At 43.3% G+C, this 26,328-nt stretch overlaps 1 protein-coding gene across 2 annotated transcripts in view; it reads left to right on the top strand.

Moving 5' to 3' along the window:
- Positions 1-26,328, top strand: part of ALDH16A1 (aldehyde dehydrogenase 16 family member A1) — a 284,302-nt gene that overhangs the window by 106,712 nt on the left and 151,262 nt on the right. For both annotated transcript variants that reach the window (XM_073602345.1, XM_073602346.1), the window contains exons 11-12: positions 6,125-6,230; positions 12,526-12,695. In XM_073602345.1, coding sequence (XP_073458446.1) covers positions 6,125-6,230; positions 12,526-12,695 — 276 coding nt within the window. The remainder of the gene's footprint in view (positions 1-6,124; positions 6,231-12,525; positions 12,696-26,328) is intronic.

Genomic DNA, 26,328 nt, shown 5'->3' with positions numbered 1-26,328 from the left:
TATTATGAGGATATCAGGCTATAATCCTAATACCCAGACTCATTATCTCTCAGGATCTATTGTGTGATCTTCTGAACCTCTGCGGCCAATAATATTGGTCTTTTCTAGACTTATGAAACCTATTTTTGAATTTATTAGATACACTTTATTCTAAATTCATACTACCAATGACCTTTTAGTTGAAGGAAGTTTCTACATTTGACAACTACTGATTACTAGTTAATAATTTTGCTCAATTCCTTCTTCTTTCTTTTTTTTTTTTCCTCTCTCCTGATTTTGTTCACAATATCCTACAACTACAGAAAACGTATATGATTTGCAGTTCTATTTGTTGTACACATTTTGCACACAGAACACACCCAGACTCTCATTTTTGTTACATCATTATTTCTGAACTTGGTCGGAGATAACATTGGGTGCGGGATTTATTCAATAAATAATTAGGATTCTTTAATCTTGGCTTTATCTAAGGTTAATACTTTTTTTTAAATTATTTTAGCTTTGGATTCTGCTTGCAACACGACTGTTTAACTACTTAAGGACCAAGCCTCTTTTTGAGATTTGTTGTTTACAAGTTAAAATCATTATTTTTTTTTTTTGCTAAAAAATTACTTAGAACCCCCAAACATTATATATATATTTGTTTCTAACATCCTAGAGAATAAAATGGTGGTTGTTACAATACTTTATGTCACACCGTATTTGCACAGCGGTCTTACAAGCGCAATTTTTTTTGAAAAAATACACTTTTTTGAATTAAAATAAGACAACAGTAAAGTTAGCCCAATTTTTTTCTATATTGTGAAAGATAACAATCGTGGTGATACTGCACATGTGTTGTTTGAACACTGTTTTTATATGCGGGCGTGGCTTACGTGTGCTTCTGCGCGTGTGAGCTCGGTGGGTCGGGGCGCTTTAAATTTTTTTAAATTTATTTTACTTTTTATTTTTTATTTTTACACTGTCCTTTAAAAACAAAATTGGGTCACTTTTATTCCTTTTACAAGGAATGTAAACATTCCTTGTAATAGGAAAAAAGCATGACTAGACCTCTTAACTGTGAGTTCTGGGGTCAAAAAGACCTCAGATCTCATATTTACACTAAAATGCAGTAAAAATAAATTTTTTTTTTTTTTTTTTTACAAAAAAATAAATAAAAATCCCCCTTTTAAGAGCATTGGGCAGAAGTGACATTTGACGTTGCTTCCACCCTCCAATGCTATGGAGCCGAGTGGGGGCCTTTTTTCCCTCACTCGGCATCCAGGCTATGAGGGGAGCAGACGCGATCATCTCCGTCGCTACCGGTAAGCGACGAAGAAGACCGGAGCACGGCGGGAGGGGGGCCTCTCCCGCCCCCGATAAAAGTGATCTTGTAGCGAATCCTCCTCTAGGACCACTTTTATCTATAAGAGGACCACCAACCCTTTTTAAAAATACCGGGGTTATGGCTGCCATAACAATGGTATTTAGCGTCAAAGTACTGACGTATAACGACGGCGGCTAGTCCTTAAGTGGTTAATGTCTTACAGTTCCATTATTCAGGTTTTACATATTAAAAAATAACCTAAAAGACATAGATATTAATATAATGGGCAACCATAGAAAATATGGATTTTAAAGATGGAAAGTGATTATAGGTAGGAAGTTATGATAACCACTTGCCGACCAGCTCACGTACATTTACTGCGGCAAAGTGGCAGCGCTGCACGAATCGACGCAGCAGTACGTCACTCCTGCCCGGGGAGATCAGATTAGTTTCAGAACCGATCAGTCTACAGGTCCAGGCCAATGATTTCTGGTCTGGACCTGCTGATCGGTTCTGGCGAATGAAATGCCTCCTCTGCCTGTGAAATGTAAACACAGGCAGAGGAAGTGATGTCACCTCCCCTTTTCGGTTCCAGAGCGAGAGGAGAGGACATCTACTTTGAGTACACCAAGCACTACACTAACACCAGTACACATAGGCACACTTTTCACCCCCTGATCGCCCCCCCCAGTTAACCCCTTTACTCCCTGTCACTGTCACCAGATTTTTCACTGATCACTGTACTGGTGTCACTTGTGACACTAAACAGCATTAGGGCAGTTAGTAGTAAGACCAGGTAGGTCTAGGGTACCTAATAAAAGTTTAGCCCTTTGATCACCCCCCAGTTAACCCTTTCCCCCCTGTCACCAGTGTCACTAGTATAGTGTACAGATCTATTTTCTGATCGCCGTATTAGTGTCACGGGTGACGCTAGTTTCACCATTAGCCTTTTATAGCCTCAGGGTACCCCATATATTACCCAATAAAGGTTTTAGCCCCTGATCGCCCCCTAGTTAACTCTTTCACCCCCTGTCACCAGTGATCACCATATTATTGTCACGGGTGATGCTAGTTAGTATTTTATAGTGTCGGGGTACCCGCCGTATATTACCTAAAAAAAAAAAAAAAAGGTTTAACCCCCTGATCGCCCGGCGGGTGACATCAGGTTTTAGCATCGGTTAGGGACAGCATCAATCCCAGGCAGCGTCAGATTAGTGCCAGTAACGCTAACACCCACGCACACACCATACACCTCCCTTACTTATAGTGTCTGAACGGATCAATATCTTTGATCTGATCAGAACTATATTAGCGTCCCCAATAGGTTAGTGTTCCCAAAAATGCGGCGTTAGCATGATCTGCCCAGACACCTGATAGCACCTGTGTTTTGCCCCTCCGCCCAGCCCAGCCCAGCCCACACAAGTGCAGTATCAATAGATCACTGTCACTTACAAAACACAACTGCAGCGTTTGCAGAGTCACGCCTGATCCCTGTGAACGCTAACAGTTTTTTGGTAGCGATTCAAGCAGGCTCTGACTATCAGGTGCTCTTTTGCCTGTGAGTCACATTAGCTGTACCTATAAACTTAGAGGCCAAAATGTCCAAACAGATGTACACTAGTGAAGCGGCCTACACATTGCTGAGCATGACAGATGAGAACGAAGGGGAAGCCTCACTGTCAGATTCAGGCTCAGTATATGAACCAGTAGAGAGCAGCGGCACCCTGACAAATAGCTCTGACGACGGAGTAATGGTACCTGCTAAGGATGTCACCACTGAGATGGCTGACTTCTTCCCCCGGTATTCCTTTCGGGTTCATGGCCTCCGGCTACATGAGTGGCGGGGGCGTGATGTCACTCCCGCACGTGGGTGCGGGAGCTGCCTTTTCGCCATGGGCTCTGAAGGTCCGGTACTGTAAGCCGAACCTTCAGAGCGCATGCGCCAATGATTTCATCGGCTGCATGCACTCACTGTGCAAGTTTAGAAGACATTCACAGTACCTACAGGTAAGCCTTCTTATAGGCTTACCTGTAGGTACAAGTGGTAGTACAGAGTTTACTACCATTTTAAGGGCACTCAATCAGCTCCCCAAAAGTTCCATGTGTTGCTAAGGAGAAAAAAGTGGCGCACATAGCGTAATCCCGTATAAAACCATTTTATTACAACCAAACATAAAAACACTCACAGAGTTGGCTTTATATATTGCCCATCAAAATAGTAAGTCATTGGATACTCCCATATTAGTATAACCAGCAAAGTGTTCTCCTCACCAAACAACCTGCGCATGGTGTATGGTGTCACTTCCGGTCTGGTGTCTGACGTACTTTCCGGTTGCCATACAGACCTGCCCTTAAACATTTTGTCACTTCTGACTTAGTCTATCCTTGACACTGGAGGTTGATGACCAGAGGATATCGTGGGGTAGAAAGAAGAATGCCCATTCTTCATTTTCTACTGCAGTAGTATCTTGTAGATGATCACAGTTTACCTCCCACTGAAGTTGCAGATGTCAAGGCTTGAAGTCCCCGATCCCAGCTGCTCACCCAAGGCTTGAAATTCCCTATTCCATCTGCTCACCCCTCTGCATGAAGGTGTACCTTTTTTTTTTTTTTTTTTTTTTTCAAGGTGGGTTCTGTTCCCGCTGGGTTTTTTGGTGGTTTACCTCCTTTCTGTTTAAAATCTCAGGCTTCTCCTTGTAGCTTCAACTCTAGACCCTTAAATCAGACACTTTTATATATTTGCCATTTCTGGTATTACTGCACACTATTGTGCTTTTTCCCAGGGTCATTTGGGTTTCCCATCACCCAGATTCCTACATTGTAACACCACACCAGTGCACATGTGTGTGCACTATAAAGCCGCGTACACACAAGCGTAATATCCGACAGAAAAAGTCAGACGGAAGCTTTTCATCGTCTATTCCGACCATGTATATTCATGACCGTGTGTAGGCAAGACCGGTGGAATGGAATTCCATCGGAGTTCTGTCGGAGAAACCTTCGGAGTTTATTCCGATGGCAAAACCGGTCGTGTGCACACGGCATAAGACATGCCTGCTGTTGTAAATGGTCCTAGTGAATTTGTCCGGCAGTTGTAAGAGGCAAAAGAATCTCCACTTGCAAAAGTGAATGTGTTGTGTCTTTCCTGATGCATCTGTGCACCAAAAACAGTCCTTTAGGTCAATGGTCATGAATTCCCCTCTGAGTTCAAGTCAGGAAGAAGCAAGGAGCTACATGCTGCCAACGCTTTATTGAATACCTTACAGCATGGATAATCCTGCAGTTATGCCTGATAATGTGTAAAATGGAACACTCCCTGTTCATTCCTTTTCTTGGTTTTTCAACAGAAAAAATGTCTTATGCCCTGTACACACGAGTGGACTTTTTGACTGGACTGGTCCGATGGACCCAATCCGGCGGACAATCCAACCGTGTGTGGGCTTTATCGGACCTTCAGTGGACTGTTTCTGTCGAAAATCTGACGGACTTTAGATTTGGAACATGTTTCAAATCTTTACGTGGGAACTCCGCCGGACCCAGTTCCTATTGAAAAATCTGCTCGTCTCTATGCTAGTCTGAAGGATGAAAACCAACGATAGGGCAACTATTGGCTACTGGCTATGAACTTCCTTAATTTAGTCCGGTCGTACGTCATCACGTACTAATCCATCAGACTTTGGTGTGACCGTGTGTAGGAAAGTCCGTCGGAAGTCCGTTGAAAGTCCGTCGAAAGACTGTCAGACCTTTGTTGCCGAAAAGTCTGCCCGTGTGTACAGGGCATTACAATTACTTTATCCCTGTGTCCCTCAATGAACAAAAATCTTATTAGAATTACCAACATTTAATGTTTTGGTTATAAATGTAATTTTATTATTATTATTATTATTATTTTGTAAAATATTTCTAAAAAGAATTCCAGAGGTTCACTAGCAAATAGTTTTAACACTGTCCTCATATACTGTAAGGTGGGATATGAAGCGATTTTTAGATCCCTAAATTTATTTACATCCAAGGGGAGGGCTAATGGCTGTGTAAAGTCTACTTGTTGAACTAGATGAAAATGGTATAACTCTGACCACAAGTGAAATGTGGATATGGACATTTATAAAGGGACTAACCTACAGCATGCTATCATCACAATGTATCATTTATTTACAGTTATAAGAATACAATACATACTGTACTGCAGTCACTTTAGATTCTAGAGCATGTTAAAACTAGATGCTCAATTATCTCTCTATTATCTTTATCGTGCAATGTGAGACCTGGAACACCCCTCTTATTACTGTACACTTTTTATGCATTCTTTTATACATTCTTTACTTTACTATACATTTTTTCAGAGAATACATACAGAAAAAACACATCCAATAATCAGAACAAAATGGTACACTATAATGACTCGCATAAGAAGTGACAGTAGTCAATATTTCGGGATTAGCCAAGTATAATCAATAATAATAGAATAATCAAGTGAATAACTTCAGTCTACACAATGTTAACATGGAAAAGAATTGTGGAAAATAGAATAGTACCTCGAATAATTAAGGCAGTGAGAAACTAAGATGGATGGTGATATATTCTGCACCAGTCAAAAACGTCTGGGAAGGCTGGGAGAGAAAAGAAGGAAAAGAGGGAGAGAGGGAGAGTTTGACTACTTGTCTGAGCTTAGGTAGTGTCTTTTTTCTGGAGAACCCTTTTAAACACTGTAAACTAAAAATATATAATAGTGGTGCAGACATATCTGGCAACTGTTCTATCAGCAGGCCATCCCCCCTGGTGTGTATGTTACTGACTGATCCCCTCTTCTGTCTTCAGCATAAAGGCTGGCACAGTGTGGATAAATGGACACAACATGTTTGATGCAGCTGCTGGGTTTGGTGGATATAAAGAAAGTGGATTTGGACGGGATGGAGGAAAAGAGGTGAGAAGAATTGTACTTTGTACCCCACTTTTGTAAAAAAAGAAAAAGGTACTGCATATATAATTACTGCACAAGCAATTTCGTAAATTAATGTTTAAAAGAATACCTTTGTGTTTGTGTCTGCAGCCGTGTAGGATTTTTACTCCTCCTTGATGATAATGACTGTTGATGACCCTTTAAGCGAACTTTAATGCCAAGAGGTGGAGTGGCTTCCGAATCACATGACTGTTTTGATTGGTTCTCATAGTTACATGATCAGGAGCCTGATCTGCTGACTCCCGTTTAGAGCTCGTCAAAAATAGCTTGGTCATTGCGCTTAACGTGTGCAGTGAGCATGCTCTCAGCACACAACCTCGGACCTCCGTGGACACATATGTGAACACCTAGGCATTACAGCCTCCTTTTCCTGCCGCTGCATATACACAATATACACAACAAAATATACACAAACAATACACCACATGTTTAAAAGGCAAAGTCAGCAGGCCAAATCCGGCCCACCAGGCCATTTCATGTGGCCCTCCCACCCAGTGCTTTTTTTCAGCCTCCATTCCACCAACTCCAGCTCTCGCCCTCCGCTCCCTGCTCAGACAGTGAAATGGGCTTAAAAGGACATGGTTGAATAGATTCTGAACCTAGGCAATGTATAACCTGCAAGTATATGCTACAGTCCTATTACCCAAAAAATATGTTTTAATTGCTGTGCCACCAGCAGGAGTCTCACAGACACACATAACTTTAGCACAAGCATTGTTTAAAATCAAACGCTAGCATTACCATGTGCTTTTCTGTACACAGACAACAAACATTGAGCTAACCCTTTGCAGAGCCTACCTTTTAGAAGAACTCAATTTGAAAAGCACAGAGCGTCTTGGCAAGCAGCATCTAAGACAATAAATACTTTGGTCTACAGTATGTAATTTACAATATAACATATAATGAGTAAATGTGCAGCGCTAAGTGAGAACGGTCACTGTAATTGAGGCCGTATATAATAAAGTGAAAAAATGAAAATTATTGTTTTACAATTACAATGAATAAACTGAATAAAGTCCACAACGTGATAAAAAAATAAAGTCCACAGATGACAACTGGGATGCAATGTTAATCCAGGTAAGTGAATGACCGCCTTAGGACATCAGTGGAAGGACAGGTGTGAAGAGTGGATAATGGAGAAAGCCACCAATATAAGGAAGGCTTACTAGAGCTATTGGACTCAACAAGGCATATGCTCAATGAGTCGTCAAGGCTTGTGGTGAAGGCACCGGTAGACAGGGATAGCCACGTCTGCAAATACTGGCACAAGTGAATGGTGATCACACTGTCCTTCAGATGATTCCTAATAGAGAAGGAAAGCTCAGAGGGAGGTTGGACGAATCTTTCTCATGTGCTCACAAGATGCAACCAAAAATGAAACAAAGTTCCACATAGTGTAAATCCCAGGTGATGTCTCTTTAGACGAAACATGTCTAGACAAGCCTTGCTGATGCCATTGGGTTAACCTACAGTCTATTTTACAAGCACTTTTTATCTGCTCAAAATGTGAGCGTTCCTAAAGAGCACATGGGAAAGATTTGTCCAACCTCCCTCTGAGCTTTCCTTCTCTATTGGGAATCATCTGAAGGACAGTGTAATCACCATTCACTCGTGCCAGTATTTGCAGACATGGATGTCCCTGTCTACCGGTGTGTCTTCACCACAAGCTTTGACGACTCATTGGGCATATGCCTTCTTGAGTCCAATAGCTCTGGTAAGTCTTCCTTATGTTGGTGGTGGCTTTCTCCCATTATGCACTCTTCACACCTGTCCTTCCATTGATGTCCTAAGGTTGTCATTTACTTACCTGGATTAACATTGTATCTCAGTTGTCATCTGTGGACTTTATTTCTTATCACGTTGTAGACTTTATTCAGTTTATTCACTTATGTGTTTGCACATGTGTCACTATGAGTGTAAAACAATAATGTTAATTTTTTCACTTTATTTTATATGGCCTCATTTACAGTGACCATCCTCATTTAGCGCTGCACATTTATTTGTTATTTTTACTTGCATTTGTCTCTTGCTGTGCTGGCTGCTGTCTTATGTTTAAGGTGACAGCACGGTATTGTCCACTTTCACAATATAACATTAGAGAGCCGATGTCAGAAGTGTGTAATGTACACCGTGCAGGGGTCAGGCATATGTTGTGTATTAAAGGAAGGGGTCAGGAGTATGTATAGTGCAGAGAGAAAGTGTCAGACTTTCCACTTACCAGACCGGTGAGTCCGCTTGGGCAGAGGGTAGGCTCCCTTACGTATCCGGCTCGCGGCCCCTGGAAGAGTAGACAGGAGGCAGGAGAGTGCGGAGTGGTATGAGAGCCTGGTGCAGTAGTCCAAGTGCCGGTAGGAAAGGTGATCTTCAAGCGGCAGGTAGTAGTCAGGAGCACAGGCAACAGATGCTGAGCAGGAGCAAGGCAGGCAGGTTACAACACAGGCAGGGTTCGGCAACAGGCAGGCAGCAGAGGTACAAAGGAGCAGGCAGAAGCGGGGTCAATCAAGCCGGGGTCAGGTGCAGGCAGAAGTCATGAGAATCCAATAGGCAAGCCGGGTTGTCAGGTGATCAATACACAGGAGCACAGGAACACGGAAAATGCAACGGGAACTATGGCACAGGAGCTGTTGATCAGGCAGCACCGAGCAGAGAATGCAGCAGGCCTAAGTAGGCTGATTGGTGCCAAATGCCACGCATGTGCGCACATGCACGCACGCCCCCGGACACTGGCGCGCACACCAGCACCCCCAGGAGAATGCAGACCAGTGCCCACAGGTGGACACGCGCATCCCGGCACCACCGTGCACACCAGGGTCAGCCAGACCATGCACATCAGCGCCCACAGAAGCGCGCACACCGGCGCCCAACCAGGTTACCTCTCTGACAGAAAGGGTCAGAAGTATGTAGGTACAGAGTGCAGGGGACGGGAGTTTGTAAGGTGCGGAATGCATGGGTTATGCATATATAAAGGGAAGAGGGCAGGGGGTCATGATTATGTAAGGTGTGGAGTTAAGGGTTTTGGAAAATGTAAAGTATGGCATGAAGGGTTCAGGAGTGCATAGTGAACGAATTGCAGGGGCCATGAGTGTGTTCAGTGCAGAATGGGGGGGGGGGGGGGGGTTTCAGATGCATATTAGATGTGTAGAGTTCAGGAGTATATAAGTCATGTGTTGAAGGTTCAGGAGTATGTAAGGTACACAGTGCAAGGGTCAGGAGTAAAGAGTGTGCAGGTTAGGAGTATGTAAAATAGGAGTGCAGTGGTCAGGAGTATATATAAATTACAGAGTGCAGGGTTATGTAAGCTACAAAGTTCTGGACTCATTGGGGTCACAGGCGTCGGACTGACCACTCAGCTGCATTATTTCTCCAGCCATCATATGCTGATGGGTTTAAGGGTGTCACCTGCCCCCCCTGGTGTGAGAACGGGTAACACAGTCACCTAATACTCATCCCTATTTTGCCAAGCTCCATGCGATTTTCCTCTATCTGACATGAATGATTTTCATTCTACGTAAATTCATAGGTGACATAAAAGTATTCACCACAGGTGTCTTCAGTGGTTTTGGTGTGTGGGGGGGAGGACGCCCTTTGTGTCCTGTTGTTGGGCTGCTTGCCTACACTGTGTCCTTGGAATTGGCTTTGGTCCATGGGTCCGTCTCCCGCCAGTGGGCCAATGTACCTACTACTTCCCTTTTAAAGTTGGATGCTTTCTAGTACAGTTTCAAAAATTATGTGATAACCACTTATCTCATCATCTGGCCCTGAAGAAGAGGTTCCAATCCAATTAAAACCTCAAAACGCGCCGGGCTCTTTACATGCGCAGACTTTAGCCGCATAAGTCGGTGTGGTGTTTTTTGTGTTTATCATTGTACTGTAAATCATGTCATTATTGTATAAGAAGAGGGGGAAATATGGGGATTATAGCGGTGCCAAAAACAACAACCATATTTAGATAAAAAACATGTATTTTTATTAACAAAATATTAAAAAAACAATTTATAAAGATTACAAAAGTAAGGTGTGCATCAAAATATAGAACATTTAAAACCATTTGTAGCGAATTTTAACGAGATTCGGCCTGAGGATGTGACGGCCAGTCCCGTGAATAGGTATTTGAGAGTCCTACATGTTTCGCCAGAGGTGGCTTCCTCAGGGACAGATGGTTATACCTATAACGCTACTATATAATCTAGGAAAAGAAATTGACAATCAGAAACTGTGTATGCAACATTACAAATACAGTAACATGAAAAGTGCATTGAAAACGATTAATAAGATAGTTATACTATGTTTGCGAACCGTCATACATGAACCTAACCACCATTAACCCAGAAGTGTAGCCAGAGATGTCACATTGCACACTCGTTGCCCAGCCCACCCCTCCCCTCACCCATCCGCCCGAGCCAGGCCACCCACCAGAAGGAAAAATTGTGACTACCTTAAGGTCACCGGGGACAGGCACGGAGAGCCTCAGAAGCCACACCGCGAGCACCAGGTACAGTAAGCGGCTGCAGGGGGCAAAGAAAAGTGAACCTGGCAGAGAAATATCTGTAAATAATGTATATAGGATGGGTACAACGAGTTAAGTAGAACCCAAAACGTAATAGGGTCCACAGCTCTACACATAGAAAATTGGACTAACATAGTCTCTTGCTCATACTTACAATATTTATATAGGAGGCTTATGTACAGGACACCGGATTATACTCAATCATTGGCATTAGGCCGGCCACATATAAAGTGGTGAAATCTGGATATATAGTATCTAGAGTAATAGATGGTAAAGAAAGGGGAGGGGGGGATATATGAAAAACAAGGTAAGTATAAGTATATGGCAACCTTGTGTCTTTTTCAGCACACTGGATTGTATATCACAATCAACTGTGTCTCCCATACCAGCCACTTAATCAGTCTATTATACTATCTCTATGGTAAGTCTAGCATATTCTGTTTCTTGGTCTATGTTCTGACCATACTTCAGGACACTTATAAGTATGTTTTTACATTTTTTAAAATTTACCTACTTATACTCGTTGTACCCATCCTATATACATTATTTACAGATATTTCTCTGCCATGTTCACTTTTCTTTACCCCCTGCAGCCGCTTACTGTACCTGGTGCTCGCGTTGTGGCTTCTGAGGCTCTCCGTGCCTGTCCCCGGTGACCTTAAGGTAGTCACAATTTTTCCTTCTGGTGGGTAGCCTGGCTCGGGCGGATGGGTGAGGGGAGGGGTGGGCTGGGCAATGAGTGTGCAATGTGACATCTCTGGCTACACTTCTGGGTTGATGGTGGTTAGGTTCATGTATGACGGTTCGCAAACATAGTATAACTATCTTATTAATCGTTTTCAATGCACTTTTCATGTTACTGTATTTGTAATGTTGCATACACAGTTTCTGATTGTCAATTTCTTTTCAGAGATTATATAGTAGCGGTATAGGTATAACCATCTGTCCCTGAGGAAGCCACCTCTGGCGAAACATGTTGGACTCTCAAATACCTATTCACGGGACTGGCCGTCAACATCCTCAGGCCGAATCTCATTAAAATTCGCTGCAAATGGTTTTAAATGTTCTATATTTTGATGCACACCTTACTTTTGTAATCTTTATAAATTGTTTTTTAATATTTTGTTAATAAAAATACATGTTTTTTTATCTAAATATGGTTGTTGTTTTTGGCACCGCTATAATCTCCATATTTCCCCCTCTTCTTATACGATTTTTGTAAATCTTGGGATGAGGTGTCGTATATTATTGAGGACTACCCAACTACTTCCTTGCTTTTGATGTCATTATTGTGATCATTATGTGTACTGTCAGGCATCCTTCTCTTTTTTACTAAAGTTTTTTCACGTTTTTTCTGTCATGATTTTAAATATTTTGATAATAAAATTATATATGTGATTTTGATATACGTTTTGAAGACTCTTTCCTTATAAAGTCCCACTTAGAGGAAAACAACGTTTCTAGTATATAAACTAAACTAATAGGACATGAGGCAAGTAGCCCAGCTCAGCGTGAACCATATGGTGTGAATGGGCCCTAAGTGTCATCTGTAATCTTATCTAAAATTACCATTATTACTGGGTTTACAGCCCATGTTAACTGACCACAGATGTGAAGGTTTAATTCATCTGATTTTGGCCAGCGAAAATAAAAATAATCTACTGGCTGTGGGCAACAGAATACACCATTGGTAAATGGTTTTTGAAGCTCCAGTGGACATGTCATAAACCTTGTCTTGCTTTTCTTCTGTAGGGGCTGTTTGAGTATGTAAGGCCGTCCTGGGAAAGCAGACCACGACCAAATCCAGGGGATGTAAATTATAAAACATTTGCTGTTACCTATGGTGCCGACCTTCCTCCTATTCCAGGTCAAAAACAGGTCAATCTTTCTGTAATTCAGATACAGGACTCAGAAATTCCCAGGTATTTTTCATTTCTTTAATGCTTTAGTTCGTATACTAGTTTTCAACTCCAGGGTTTGTCACTAGAAGTTTTTAACGCATTACTGCTTGCCGTACCTTACCCCAAGTCCTCCTCACACTAACCCTACCTAATTGAAACTCTCCTTGTAACCCCCCAACCCTTTCACCAACCCTCTTGTAACCCACCAACCCCTACATTAAACCTCCCTGTCAACCCATATATAATAGGACACAGTCTCAGAAGAGGAATGGCAGAAAAAAAAGAAGTGGGCCAATATTTTCTTAATAGAATATAAAGGTTGGGACCAGACTTGGGATTGAACACCAAGACCTATCAGAGTTGCTATTCCTCTACTGCCCTTTCCAATACTAAATTTTTATTTGATTGCCAGTGATTTTATTTGCCTTTTTTTAAACTTTTTTTTTCGTTTTTGTGGTTTAAAGCATTTGGTTAGATTGTATAACCTGGAAGTTTATAGTAGTGTGTTATGGTATAGTACATAGTACTGGAGTTTATCACCATATGTAAAACAGATTAACACTTAGCTTAGTTGTGGCGTATCAAGGCAGAATAATATATTTTATTGTCCACTCACAAGTATGACAAAGATGAGGTTAGAATATATTTATCATTTATATGTATAAAGCAGTCAACCTGCTGTTCACCAAACATTCACTGCAGGTTAACCTTCCAAGTGCTTGTGCTTTAAATGACATGGACTGATTTACCACCAGTTAATGTTTGGTGAACGTCACATTTAGGGCTGCAACTAACGTTTCTTTTCATAATCGATTAGTTGGTGCGATTATTGTTTTGATTAATCAGATAAAAGACAAAAAAAGTTTGGTGTATAATTTAGTTAATAATAAAAATTTTAAAACGATAATTTATTCTTGAAAATCTATATACAGTATGCATGGTAAATATAAATAACCAGCTATATGGTTAGGTAACAAGATATCTAAGAATAACAGACAGAAAATATATATATATACTATTAGAGGTTGAATCTGGTACACATCAAACTCGGAGATCAAATTTTTTATTCAAAGAAAAAAAACAAAAAAACACCTCAATCGGCTGTTTTGCAGATTTTCAGACATATTCTCCTTAGAAAATGTTTGTTCTAAGAACGTTCGCTTGATTTTCGAATCGTTAGTAGGGTCAAATCGACGTTCGTTTTCGACCACAGTGATGGGAAAATTCAAAGGAGCCGAAAAAAAAACATTTTAATTCGTTCATTGACGGACACAGCACACCATTATTCAGAACCATAGGGTTATATCGCCCCCCACAGGAGTAGTACACTTGGCAGAAAAAGACTTAGCTACCTCTATGGGCAGTCCTAGGTGATATACCCCCTCCCCCCTTCTGCTATAGGCCTTCAGTTTTTTTCTGCCTAGTCAGGAGTAAGGACCTAGTTCCCTGCTGGTATCTCCTTGCAATTTTTTGTTTTTGCTCTTTAAGCTACTACTTTTCTCTTGTATTTTTTTTCCTGTGACATCTACAATCAACTGCCGGACTGGGCGACGGGCTGGACACTAAGATCCAGTGGTCTCCCCAGTCTGGCCAGCGCGTGTTGGCCGCGACATAGCCCCACTGGACGGGGGGCTGGCCCTGCGAGTCAAACATCTTGCGAGGTCGCATACGACCGGGTCTCGGCCTGTGTCACAGCGTTCCTCATGGTCAACAGCCCCTCCACTTCGGTGGCGAAGAGGATCCGTCTGGGAGCGTTACCCGCGCACTCACTGGAGCGGTAAGTAAGGGGCCCCTCCTCTCCTTCCCTGGAGTGGTGTGGGGTGCAGGTACTCCCTGGGGTGGTTGGTCCCTCTGACATACCTGAAGGGGGAGCGGATTCCCTCTGCTTTTGCTGAGTTGGTGGACCAGTTGGTCTGGAGGCTGCAGTTTGTATGCAATTCCTCTTGGATGCAGTTCCCTTGGTTCTGCAGTGGTGCTTGGACATGTATTGGGGCTTAAGTGTTTGGTCTGCGGGCTGGGCTTCTAAAAAAAAGTTCTGACTGGGTAACCGTTTCAAGGCAGTTGTCTGTTTGGGGCTACCCTGGATGACATTGTTACGAGTCTCACAGGAGGGAAGTGTAAATGTCTTCCACAGTCTGAAATGGGGAAAAGGGCCTTGTAGCGGTCCTTCTTCTTGGCACACAATGGACCTGGTCTGGCGAGCCGAGAGTGGGGCTCCCTAGACCCACGGACAAGGCCCCTTCAGCATGAAGGCGCGCCCTCACCTATGTCCTAGTGCATCAGACTGTTGGCAGTTCTCCTTGGGGCTCTGCAATCCCTGTTGCTTCAGGGTGTGCTTGTCCCAGTTCCAGTGGGTACAGAATGGAGTCCATCCGCACAGTAGTGGTGTCCCTTCATCATGGGGACTTTCAGGCTTCTGTCGACATCATGGATGCTTATTTACGCACTCCAATATGTGCCATGAGCTATGATTAAGCACCACCACATGGTGTGAAATGTGTTAGCTGCTTCTCCCTGTTTCTTTTGGATATGAAGTGACTGTATTGGATTTTATTATATCAATAAAGATGCCCTCAGTGGTGTGCGGCCATCCAGGACTTTTTTTCTCTTCTGTTGTGCAAAGCCAGCACCTGCAAGTTCATAATAGGGCGGGTGTTTCTAAAGGTCTGGAGCTTTTGGAGCGGCAATCTTTTTCTATATTGCCCAACACCAACACTTCCTCCATTTTACTGTGGGGAAAGAGCATTTTCAGCTCGCAGTGTTGACTTTTGCTCTCGCCTCCACCCCTCGCATACTCAAAGGTGTTGCCTCGGGGGGATTGTGGCCCTGGGCTTCATGGACGATCATACAGACCTCGGTTTTCAGTTGGCTTCTATACTACCTGAAGTTTGCTCCGGCTCCTTCCAGAAAACTGTATTGTCTGGGCCTGACTCTGGTCTCATCTCTGGCCAGAGTGTTTCTTCCTCTGGAGAAACTCCAGAAGTTGCATGCTGCGTTTCAACTACTGTTGTCTCAGAGGTGGGCCTCCCTGCGGTCCTGCAGGTGGGTGTTGGGCCTGATGGTATCTACCTTTTTTGAGGCAGTTCCATTTGCGCAGTTCCATACAAGATCCTTTCGCTGACATCCCTTGGCGACTGCCTCTCAGGGGGAGGTTCTACTGTCCCAAGGGCCGATCTTCCATCTTGCTTCAGTCACTGGTTTTTGAAGGCCTGGCTGTTCTGAGCCAGGTGCTGAAGTTACGATGCTGCTGAAGGCTAGGAAGCCTTCCTCTAGGAAGATTTACCACTGGACATGGATAGCATACATATCCTGGTGTGAGGCGCTTGCCATTTACCCTCGTTCGTTTCTTCTGTGTCCCCTGGTCTCGCACTGCCTGGTGCATACTCTTAATCAAGGGGTTCAACAGCTACCTCCACCGGTGCGGTCGCTTCTACCTCTGTGCGATCTACTCTCGGTGCTTTCGGTTCTACAGGAGCCTCCCTTAGAGAATATTCAGGAGGTTCTGTTGCTTTCTCTGTCCCAGAAGGTGGCTTCTTTGGTTATCACCTCTGCTTGCAGAGTGTCAGAACTGTAGGCGTTACCATGTCATACTCCTTACCTGGTGATCCACAAAGATGAAGTGGTTATTTGCCCTTGTCCGTGGTTCCCTCCTCTGATTCATTTTGATTAAGGACGTTGTACTGCCTTCCCTGTGTCCCAGGTCAAAATGTCCTAAGGGATTTACCTTGCATGCCCTGGATGTGTTCGGCCATTCGGTGGGGATTTGGCAGTCCACAGGGCCTTTTTCGAGATCAGACTCACTGTTTGTGATCACGGAGCTGCAAAAAAGGGGGCTGTCTGCTTCTTCTGCGACCTTTCTAGATGGCTCAGACAGACGATGACTCTGGTCTATTCTATCAGGGGTTGGGTTCCTCTTTTCCCTGTTATGGCGCATTCTACTTGGCTGCTTATTGCTTCTTGGGCCATCCATGATCAGGTGTCAGCTGCGCTGGTTTGCAAGGTGGCCACTTGGTCATCGGTGTACACTTTCACAAAACTCTACAACGTGGCTGTGCTGGCATCTGTGGATGCTTCTTTTCGCCACAAGGTGTTGCAGGCAGCTGTTAAGAGGGTCTATTCCCTCTTGAAGGGGTATTGTTCAGGTTGGGCTCCAGTTTGTTTCTGTGTTGAGCTCCTGTTGGCCTTGGGATTTTTGTTGTCCCACCCCTCATGTTTGGCACTGCTGAATAATGGAGCACTGTGTCTGTCAATTAACGAAAGAGAAAATGGGATTTTTGACTTACCGTAAAATCAGTTTCTCTGAGTTAATTGACAGACACAGCACCCACCCCTCTAAGGAGTTTTTAATGCTTCTGACACTGCTTGTTACTAAACTGAAGGCCTATAGCACAGAGGGGGGTGTATATCACCTAGGACTGCCCATAGTAGTAACCAAGTCTTTTTTTCCGCCTAGTGCCTTACTCTTGTAGGGGGCGATATAACTATGGTTCTGAATAATGGAGCGCTGTGTCTATCAGTGAACTCAGAGAAACGGATTTTACAGTAAGTCAAAAATCATATTTTTCCCAGTCAAACTAATTTTTGGACAACATATGTGTTTTTTCACTTCCTTCTTCTACTAAGGACTACATGTCCTACGAGGCATTGCTCCTCACACATTCACAAGTTTTCAGGCACTTACTGACATGTATGTACGGTTTACTGAGCTGTGTGTGTATTGCACTGTATTTTCTGATATGTAAACAAATAATGCATTCCCTGTGCAGGGCAACTAATCAGCTAACCAACTAATCGATTATGAAAATAAAGCTGGAAGGGGAAGGGAGGAGCATAACAAGGGCTACTCCAAACAGACCCTACCTCCCCATACAGAAATATATGGACTGTTGCGGTACTCAATGGATACAAAAACTATAAATAAAATAATTTTATTGGATTACAAACAGTAAAAATGTATCTACAACAATTTACGGCAAGACAATTTGTGAATTGTTGCAACATAAACATACATTAAAATGACAGTATGTAAAGCCCACATGTGTAGATGAAGGCACATTGATGTACTAAAGGACGTATAGCCTAGATTATGAAAATAGTTGACAACTAACAATAGTTTTTCAAGTGCAATTTTTTGGGGAAAAATGCACTTTAATGAATGTTATTGCACACAAACACATTATAATACTCAATCTTTTGGTAAGATGAAGTTACGCCTAGTAAATAGACACCAAACACGTCACACTTTAAAATTGTGTATGCCCATGGAAAGGTGCCAAACTACAGAACCTAAAAAATCTCCGTAGGCCACACTAATAATTTTTGCAGCTTACTGGTTTAGAGTTAGAGGAGATCTAGTGCTAGAATTATTGCTCTTGTGTAAAAATTGCACAAAACATCCAGCGCTCCTCTATACTATGTAATGTAATTAGTCCATGGATAAATACACAGAGTCTGTGGTATAGCAGCAATTATTGCAATAGTACATGAATGATAGAGGGGTGGATGAATGATGGATGGAATGTGGTTTAGCTCTGCAGCTCCAGTGAGATCTGGGCAGGATCACCTCATTAAGCAGGAGATAGCAAAACTCAGGGTGCTGAGGTTAATACCAATCAAAAAACACCTTTATTGAAAGCAGCAAACTTACTTGTCAAAAATCACCAATCCGCCAGTGGATAGTTACACAGCAGGTAGAGACACCAGAGCTGATCAGCTGAAGGTACACAGAGGCAATTCATGGAGACCCAAGTTCATTTACAGAAGGGCCCCTAATATTAAAAACAAAATTGCCCCCAGTAAAGTACCATTTACCAAGAAACCAACATCTCATTCTTTACTAATATTTTATAATATTGTGGGCATGTACCAGTGCAAAAACTGTAAGGAGTATACCTCATTCGCTCATTTTTCTCTTGCTCTGCCGACTATGTAATTTATTGCCTCTCCTGTCCCTGCAACCTTTTCTACAGGGCCGATCTTACCCGGGGTGCGCAGGGTGCTTTGCACCCGGGCGCCTGCAGAGGTGGGGGCGCCGAAGAGCCAGAGTTCTCCCGTCTCTCCTTGTGAGTGTCCGTCCAGAACACCAGTGTGAGCATAGTGCAGCCCGTCCAGCTTGGCAGTGCTGGGGGGGAGGGGCGCTCCTCTTCCTGACACGAGGATTCTAGTCAGTGGCTGCTGAGTGCTGATGTGCGGGAATGAATTCCTCACACAGGGATCCCGCACTGTCTCTACCCATCTCTATCTCGGGCTGCAAGGAGAGAGAACCGAGGTGAGTCAGTGTGCAGTGTGTAGGAATGGCATCCCCAGCACACCTTTAGATGTGCTCTGGGCTGCCCCTGCTAGGAGATGTTTTATGGCATGATAGATTACATAGGATACACAGCCTCTGTCCCTTCCTGCACCTCAGTAGTCCATCTACAGATGTGATGTATAATGAGATGTACTAAGAGCCCTTTCACACTGACAGTGCGGGGGCGTTGGCGGTAATGCGCCGCTACTTTTAGTGGCGCTTTACAGTCGTTTTAGAGGTACATTTAACCCCCACTGAAAGGTTCAAAGGCGCAACTGCGGAAGCGCTTTTGCAGGCACTGCCCATTGATTTTAATGGGCAAGGGCGCTTTAGGAGCGGTGTATACACCGCTCCTAAAGCGCCTCAAAGAAGCTACTTGCAGGAATTTTTTGGACATCGTGCCAGTGCTCTGCTCCAGTGTGAAAGCATTCGGGCTCTCACACTGGGATTGCAGATAAGGCTTTTTCCTGGCGCTATTTTTGTGTAAGCAAACCAAGCTTGAGCGGAATTCTGTCGGAAAAACCATCCAAGATTTTTCCAACAGAAATTCCGCTTGTGTGTATGGGGCAGGACATTAGTGTTTTGGCTTCTTGAGCAGGCCCCCCCCCCCCCCCCCCCATAACTCTGCGGCAGAGAGGTTCCATACTCTCTGCCTTGGGGGGGAAACCTTTTGATATACCATCTTGCACCTTATCACCAGGGGGTCTGAATGAGGAGTTGGTGATGTGGATCATTCTGTAGTTTTCAGTATTGTTTTTTGTATGACTTTTCATAAATAGTTAAAACCATTTTTAAACTTTTATTTTACTTTTACTGCTACCCATGGTTTTTTGTTGTTGTAGCGATCATTTTTTCTTGCTACACTATAAATAGTCTTTGCACTTAAAAGGTCCCCCTGTACGCTTTTAGTTGCTTACTATAGCACGGTTTTAATATTTTTATATTTTTTTACAATATATGTAATTTTATCTGTGTGTTTTTATGTTTGCTGGTGTAGCACTTTCTAGTATAGTAGTTTAAAAATTGTACTATTTTCATGCATACTTTTCTGTGTACACTTTGTGGATTGCTTACCATAATGTGCCTGTGTATTGTAGTACAGTGCCATTGCCAAGAATGCAGTAGCTCTCTGTGCCTTCTCCTCCCCCTTGCCCACCCCACTGGCTATTTTAAACCATTAGCCTTTCTGGGTTTCCCTATGCATTTGAAAAAAAGGGCAGTCCCTTGAAACATGTTATGCTTGTCCCCTCCTGACATCACATAGGATTCTGACGGCTGAAATCTTCACAGTGTGGCTGGAGATGCTGCCGGCCCTTTCTCTCCATACTACGTGCTGGTGCTTTGGAGCCTATGTCCACAAAAACTATGTCCACCAAAATCCTTTTAATGTTGGCTAAGTGCTCACCAGTCCAAGTCCCCAATGCACATGTGGTCCTCCCCACATGTTGGAGGCCACACGAGCAACGAAGGAGATAAACCACCCCTTTGGTCTTAAATGGTGAACTGCTAAGAAGTGACACTTTTGGAGAAAGTAGATGTTCTAATGGTTTTGGAATTGTGACATACAGTATATTAACCCCTCGCTGACCAGCCACCGTCATTATACTGCGGCAGGTTGGCACGTTCCCACGAGCCGTCGTAGCTATAAGTCGGCACCTTTAAGCGGGATAGCAGGCACGTGCCCGCTGCACTCCGGGGGTGCCGATGCTCGTGGCCAACGGTCGCGATGACCGCCGGCCACAAGCAATCGCGAGCACGAGAGGCAGGACAGAGATGTGTGTGTGTGTGTGTAAACACATAAATCCCTGTTCTGTTCTAAGAGGAGATGCAGATTGCGAGTTCCTAATAGCTAGGAACCACGATCTGTCATTTGCTATAGTCAGTCCTTTCCCCATACAGTTAGAACACAGTCGGGGAACACAGTTAACCCCTTGATCGCCACCTAGTGTTAACCCCTTCCCTGCCAGTGACATTTTTACAGTAATCAGTACATTTTTATAGCACTGATCGCTGTATAATTGTCAATAGTCCCAAAAATGTGTCAAAAGTGTCTGATGTGTCCGCCATAATGTCACAGTCACGATAAAAATCGCAGATCGTCGCCATTACTAGTAAAAAAATAAATAATAATAAAAATGCCATAAATCTATCCCCTATTTTTTAGATGTTATAACTTTTGCGCAAACCAATCAATATACGCTTATTGCAATTTTTTTTATTACCAAAAATATGTAGAAGACTACATATCGGCCTAAACTGAGAAAAAAAATTAGCTTTTTTTAAAAAAAATTGGGGATATTTATTATAGCAAAAAGTACAAAATATTGAGGGTTTTTTTTTTCAAAATTGTGGCTCTTTTTTTGTTTATAGCGCAAAAAATAAAAAACGCAGAGATGATCAAATACCACCAAAAGAAAGCTTCACTAATTAGGTAACTTCTGAAGGCAATTGGTTCCCCTAGATTTTAGTTAGGGGTGTCAGAGTAAAGGGGGCTGAATACAAATGCACGCCACACTTTTCACATATTTATTTGTAAAAAAAATTGAAAACCAATTATAATTTTCCTTCCACTTCACAATTATGTGCCACTTTGTGTTGGTCTATCACATAAAAACCCAATCAAATATATTTATATATTTTTTATTTTTTGGTTGAAATTTCAAGGGGTATGCATACTTTTTCAAGGCACTGTGTGTGTGTGTTATTATTTCTTAAACAAAGCCTTCTGTGAAACTCCAATGCAGCTTTACCTCTGTGTCTTTATCTCACCTCCAGAATTCTTCCTCCCTCTCCTCCAAATGGGTGTCAGAAGCTCCCAAAAAGGAAGTATAAGCACATAGTGTAATACTGCAAATAGCTTAAACACCACAAGTTATAATCCATGCTACTCACAAAAGTGCGTTTAGATACAGTTCCTTGAAAAAGTATTCACACCCCTTGAAATTGTCCACATTTTGTCATGTTACAACCAAAAACGTAAATATGTTTTATTGGGATTGTATGTGACCAACACAAAGTGGCACTTAATTGTGAAGTGGAAGGAAAATGATAAATGGTTTTCAAACTTTTTTACAAATAAATACCATATATACTCGAGTATAAGTCGATCCGAGTATAAGTCGAGGCCCTAATTTACCACAAAAAAAAAAATGGGAAAAACGTATTGCCCCGAGTATAAGACGAGGGTGAGAAATGCAGCATCTACTGTAAGTGGAAAAAGAGGGTCAACAATGCCCATCTGCAGCTGTATACCTCCCTGTGTCCTGTGCATGTGTCATGTGTACTGTGCATATGTGCATGTGTCCTATGTGCATGTGTCATGTACCTGTGTATATGTGCATGTGTCATGTGTATATGTGCATGTATCCTGTACCTGTGTCCGGTGTATATGTGCATGTGTCATGTACCTGTTTCCTGTGGTATATGTGCATGTGTATATGTGCATGTGTCCTGTACCTGTGTCCTGTGTATATGTGCATGTGTCCTGTACCTGTGTCCTGTGTATATGTGCATGTGTCCTGTACCTGTGTCCTGTGTATATGTGCATGTGTATATGTACCTGTGTATGTGTCATGTGTATATGTACCTGTGTATGTGTCCTGTGTATGTGTGCATGTGTCTGTGTGCATCCTACCTGTGTCCTGTGCATGCCTCCGTGTGCCGCTCTGCACCGATCAGCGTGTGCTATTACTATTCGGCGGCCATTCACTGTTCAAAAGCCGCGCCTCCTCCTCGTCCATGATAGGTAGAAAACTCCATTTCCCAGCAGTCAGCCTATCACAGACATTCTCTCATCCTCATACCATGGACGAGGATGAGAGAATGTCCATGATAGGCTGTACACTGACTGCCTATCACAGGCGAGGAGGAGGGGCGGCTTTGGAACAGTGAGAGGCTGCCGAGTGGTATGTAGCACACGCTGGCCGCTGTCTGCCTGCATGACACGCTGATCATGTAGGCAGATGGCGGTGACTCGAGTATAAGTCGAGGGGGGCACTTTCAGCCCCAAAAAAGGGGCTGAAAATTTCGACTTATACTCGAGTATATACGGTATGTGAAAAGTGTGGCATGCATTTGTATTCAGCCCCCCCCTGAGTCAATACTTTGTAGAACCACCTTTCACTGCAATTACAGCTGCAAGTCTTTTTGGGGATGTCTCTACCAGTTTTGCACATCTAGAGAGTGAAATTTTGCCCATTCTTTGCAAAATAGCTCAAGCTCAGTCAGATTCAATAGAGAGCATTTGTGAACAGCAATTTTCAAATCTTGCCACAGATTCTCAATTGGATTTAGGTCTGGACTTTGACTGGCCCATATTAACACATGAATATGCTTTGATCTAAACCATTTCATTGCAACTCTGGCTGTATGTTTAGGGTTGTTGTCCTGCTGGAAGGTGAACTTCCACTCCAGTCTCAAATCTTTTGCAGACTCTAACAGGTTTTCTTCTAATGCTGTGTATGCACGGGCGAACTTTTCAGCATCGAGCGTCCGACGGACTTTCAAAGGAGTTACGACGGACTTGCGAATGACCGGACTTGCGCACACACGAACGGACTAAAGTCTAGAATAAGGAAGTTCATAGCCAGTAGCTGCCCGTGCGTCCTATTTTGTCCGTCGAATTAGCACACAGACGAACGGATTTTTCGACCGGACTCGAGTCCGTCGGAAAGATTTGAAACATGTTCTAAATATAAAGTATAAATGCAGCTGTTCCGTCTGATTTTCGACAGAAAAAGTCAGCTGGAAGTCCGATGAAGCCCACACACGATCGGATTGTCCGACGGATTTGTTCCGTCAGACCAGTCTGGTCGAAAGGTCCGCCTGTGTGTACACGGCATAAGATTGTCCTGTATTTCGCTCCATCCATCTTACCATCAACTCTGACCAGCTTCCCTGTCCCTGCTGAAGAAAAGCATTCCCACAACATGATGCTGCCACCACCATTTCACTGTGGGGATGGTGTGTTCAGGGTGATGTGCAGTGTTAGTTTTATGCCACACATAGCGTTTTGCTTTTAGGCCAAAAAGTTAAATTTTGGTCTCATCTGACCAGAGCACCTTTTTTCACGTTTGCTGTGTCTCCCACATGGCTTCTCGCAATCTGCAAATGGGAGTTATGGCTTTCTTTCAACAATGGCTTTCTTCTTGCTGCTCTTCCATAAAGGCCAGATTTGTGGAGTGCATGACTAAAAGTTGTTCTGTGGACAGATTCTCTCACCTGAGCTGTGTATCTCTGCAGCTCCTCTGGAGTTACCATGGACCTCTTGGCTGCGTCTCTGATTAATGCTCTCCTTGCCCGGCCTGTCAGTTTAGGTGGACAGCCATGTCTTGGTAGGTTTGCAGTTGTGCCATACTCTTTCCATTTTCAGATGATGGATTGAACAGTGCTCTGTGAGATATTCAAAGCTTGGGATATTTTTTATACCCTTACCCTGCTTTAAACTTCACAACTTTATCCCTGAGCTGTCTGGTGTGTCTCTTGGCCTTCATGATGCTGTTTGTTCACTAAGGTTCTCTAACAAACCTCTGAGGACTTCACAGAACAGCTGCATTTATACTGAGAATAAATTACACACAGGTGGACTCTATTTACCAATTACGCGACTTCTGAAGGCAATTGGTTCCACTAGATTTTAGTTAGGGGTATCAGAGTAAAGGGAGCTGAATATAAATTCACGCCACACTTTTCAGATATTTATTTGTAAATCATTTTGAAAACAATTTATCATTTTCCTTCCACGTCACAATTATGTGCCACTTTGTGTTGGTCTATCACATTAAATCCTAATAAAATACATTTATGTTTTTGGTTGTAACATGACAAAATGCGGAAAATTTCAAGGGGTATGAATACTTTTTCAAGCACTATATGTGTATATCCCCTTAAGCCCAGTACTGACTCCACTTGCCAAATGTAAGCTTATCATTGCGCCATCAATCAATCCTCTCTGAGGAGATTCCTCCCTCTTGTATCCAGAATAATGCATGAAAGCCTACAAAAAGTAAGGTTAAAATATGTAGTAGAATACCACTTTAAATTATAAACTGTGCAGTAGTGTCCTACCACTCACATTAAAACGCATAATTGAGTTGCAAAAACCATTGTGAAACCGTGTCTCCAACTAACTTATCACCTTGTGGTCACACCATACACCTTACCAAAATGCTGTTTAGTAAGCGCTCCTTTCATAAGTAAAGTTGTAACGTCTCCCGGTCCTCCATTCCTCAATACTAGGACTCTCTCATGTAAGACATTTAAAAAAGGGCCCATATTGCAGCAGTGTGGCTAAAATCCAATATTTATTGTACAAAATCCACTTACAAACAAATGCTTGGTATGAACACCTGTAAACCTTAGTTAAAATGGCTGCCACGGCACTTCCCGGTGCTTGATGACCACTTCTGATGAATTTTGTCCAATGAACTTCTTCCCATTGTTTAGCTGTGGTGGTATAGTCCACAAAACATCTACAGGCCAAAAAAACATTCTGCTGTCCCCCCAAGACTGAAAGATGGACCCTGGAGCATTGGAGAGGTAGAGGAGACAAGCTGTGCTGCCTCTGAGGCTTCCAACAGATCTGGCAGCACAGACTACTGAGTGGAGGTTATATCCTCGGGTTTATAGCAGCGAGGGTCCACAAGGGTCTCATCGGTCCGATCATCCCCACTGTCGGGCTTGGCTGCGAACAGCTCCTATGTCTGAGAAGGACAGTTGCCATCTGCTGAGGGGTGGAGAGTTGCAGCTTCCTGCTTCTGCTTAGGCATCATGGCTGGATTTAGGGGGCTGCTGGGGTGGGCTGTGCCCCCCCAAAGTCCAGATGGAGTAGACGTCTAATTTGCAAGCTCTGCTGCCTCTCAACAAAGAAACAGCCTCTGCCATCTCCTTGTCAGATAATTGCTGCTGTTCTGCTCAGGGATCCTCTCCTTCTCACAGCTGTATGCTCTCCGGCAAAAAAGTAGTAAGTATGTCCTGCTCACGCAATCTTCTGAGCTGCCGGCACATCTCCTGGCCTGGGGACTGCCTCGCTACTGCTTCTGGGACACCTCCTGCTCTGTCCAGAGCCGAACAGTAGGTGAAGAACTATCAATGTCACTCCTTACATAGGCTGTCAACCCACCACTCCGTGCAAAGGTATGCCACACCATGTGTACCTCTCCCTCATCTTTTACTTCCAAAACTACTGCTACTTCTCCTGGCACATGGGGTTCCTCCAGGATCAAAGGCTAAATTCACCTTTTTATAGAAAAAATAATAAATGCACAATATTTTTTCAGGAAAAAAAGTGCATTTATTTATTTTTCCTGCAGGAGCCTCAAATGCATTGCACCCACGTTCAGTGGATCGTGGGTACAACGTGGTATC

This window comes from Aquarana catesbeiana, linkage group LG10 (assembly GCF_042186555.1).
Source record: "Aquarana catesbeiana isolate 2022-GZ linkage group LG10, ASM4218655v1, whole genome shotgun sequence".
In the NCBI taxonomy this organism is placed as follows: Eukaryota; Metazoa; Chordata; class Amphibia; order Anura; family Ranidae; genus Aquarana; species Aquarana catesbeiana.
Note: the sequence above shows the minus strand (reverse complement) of the source record. Positions and strands in the feature narration are given on the sequence as shown.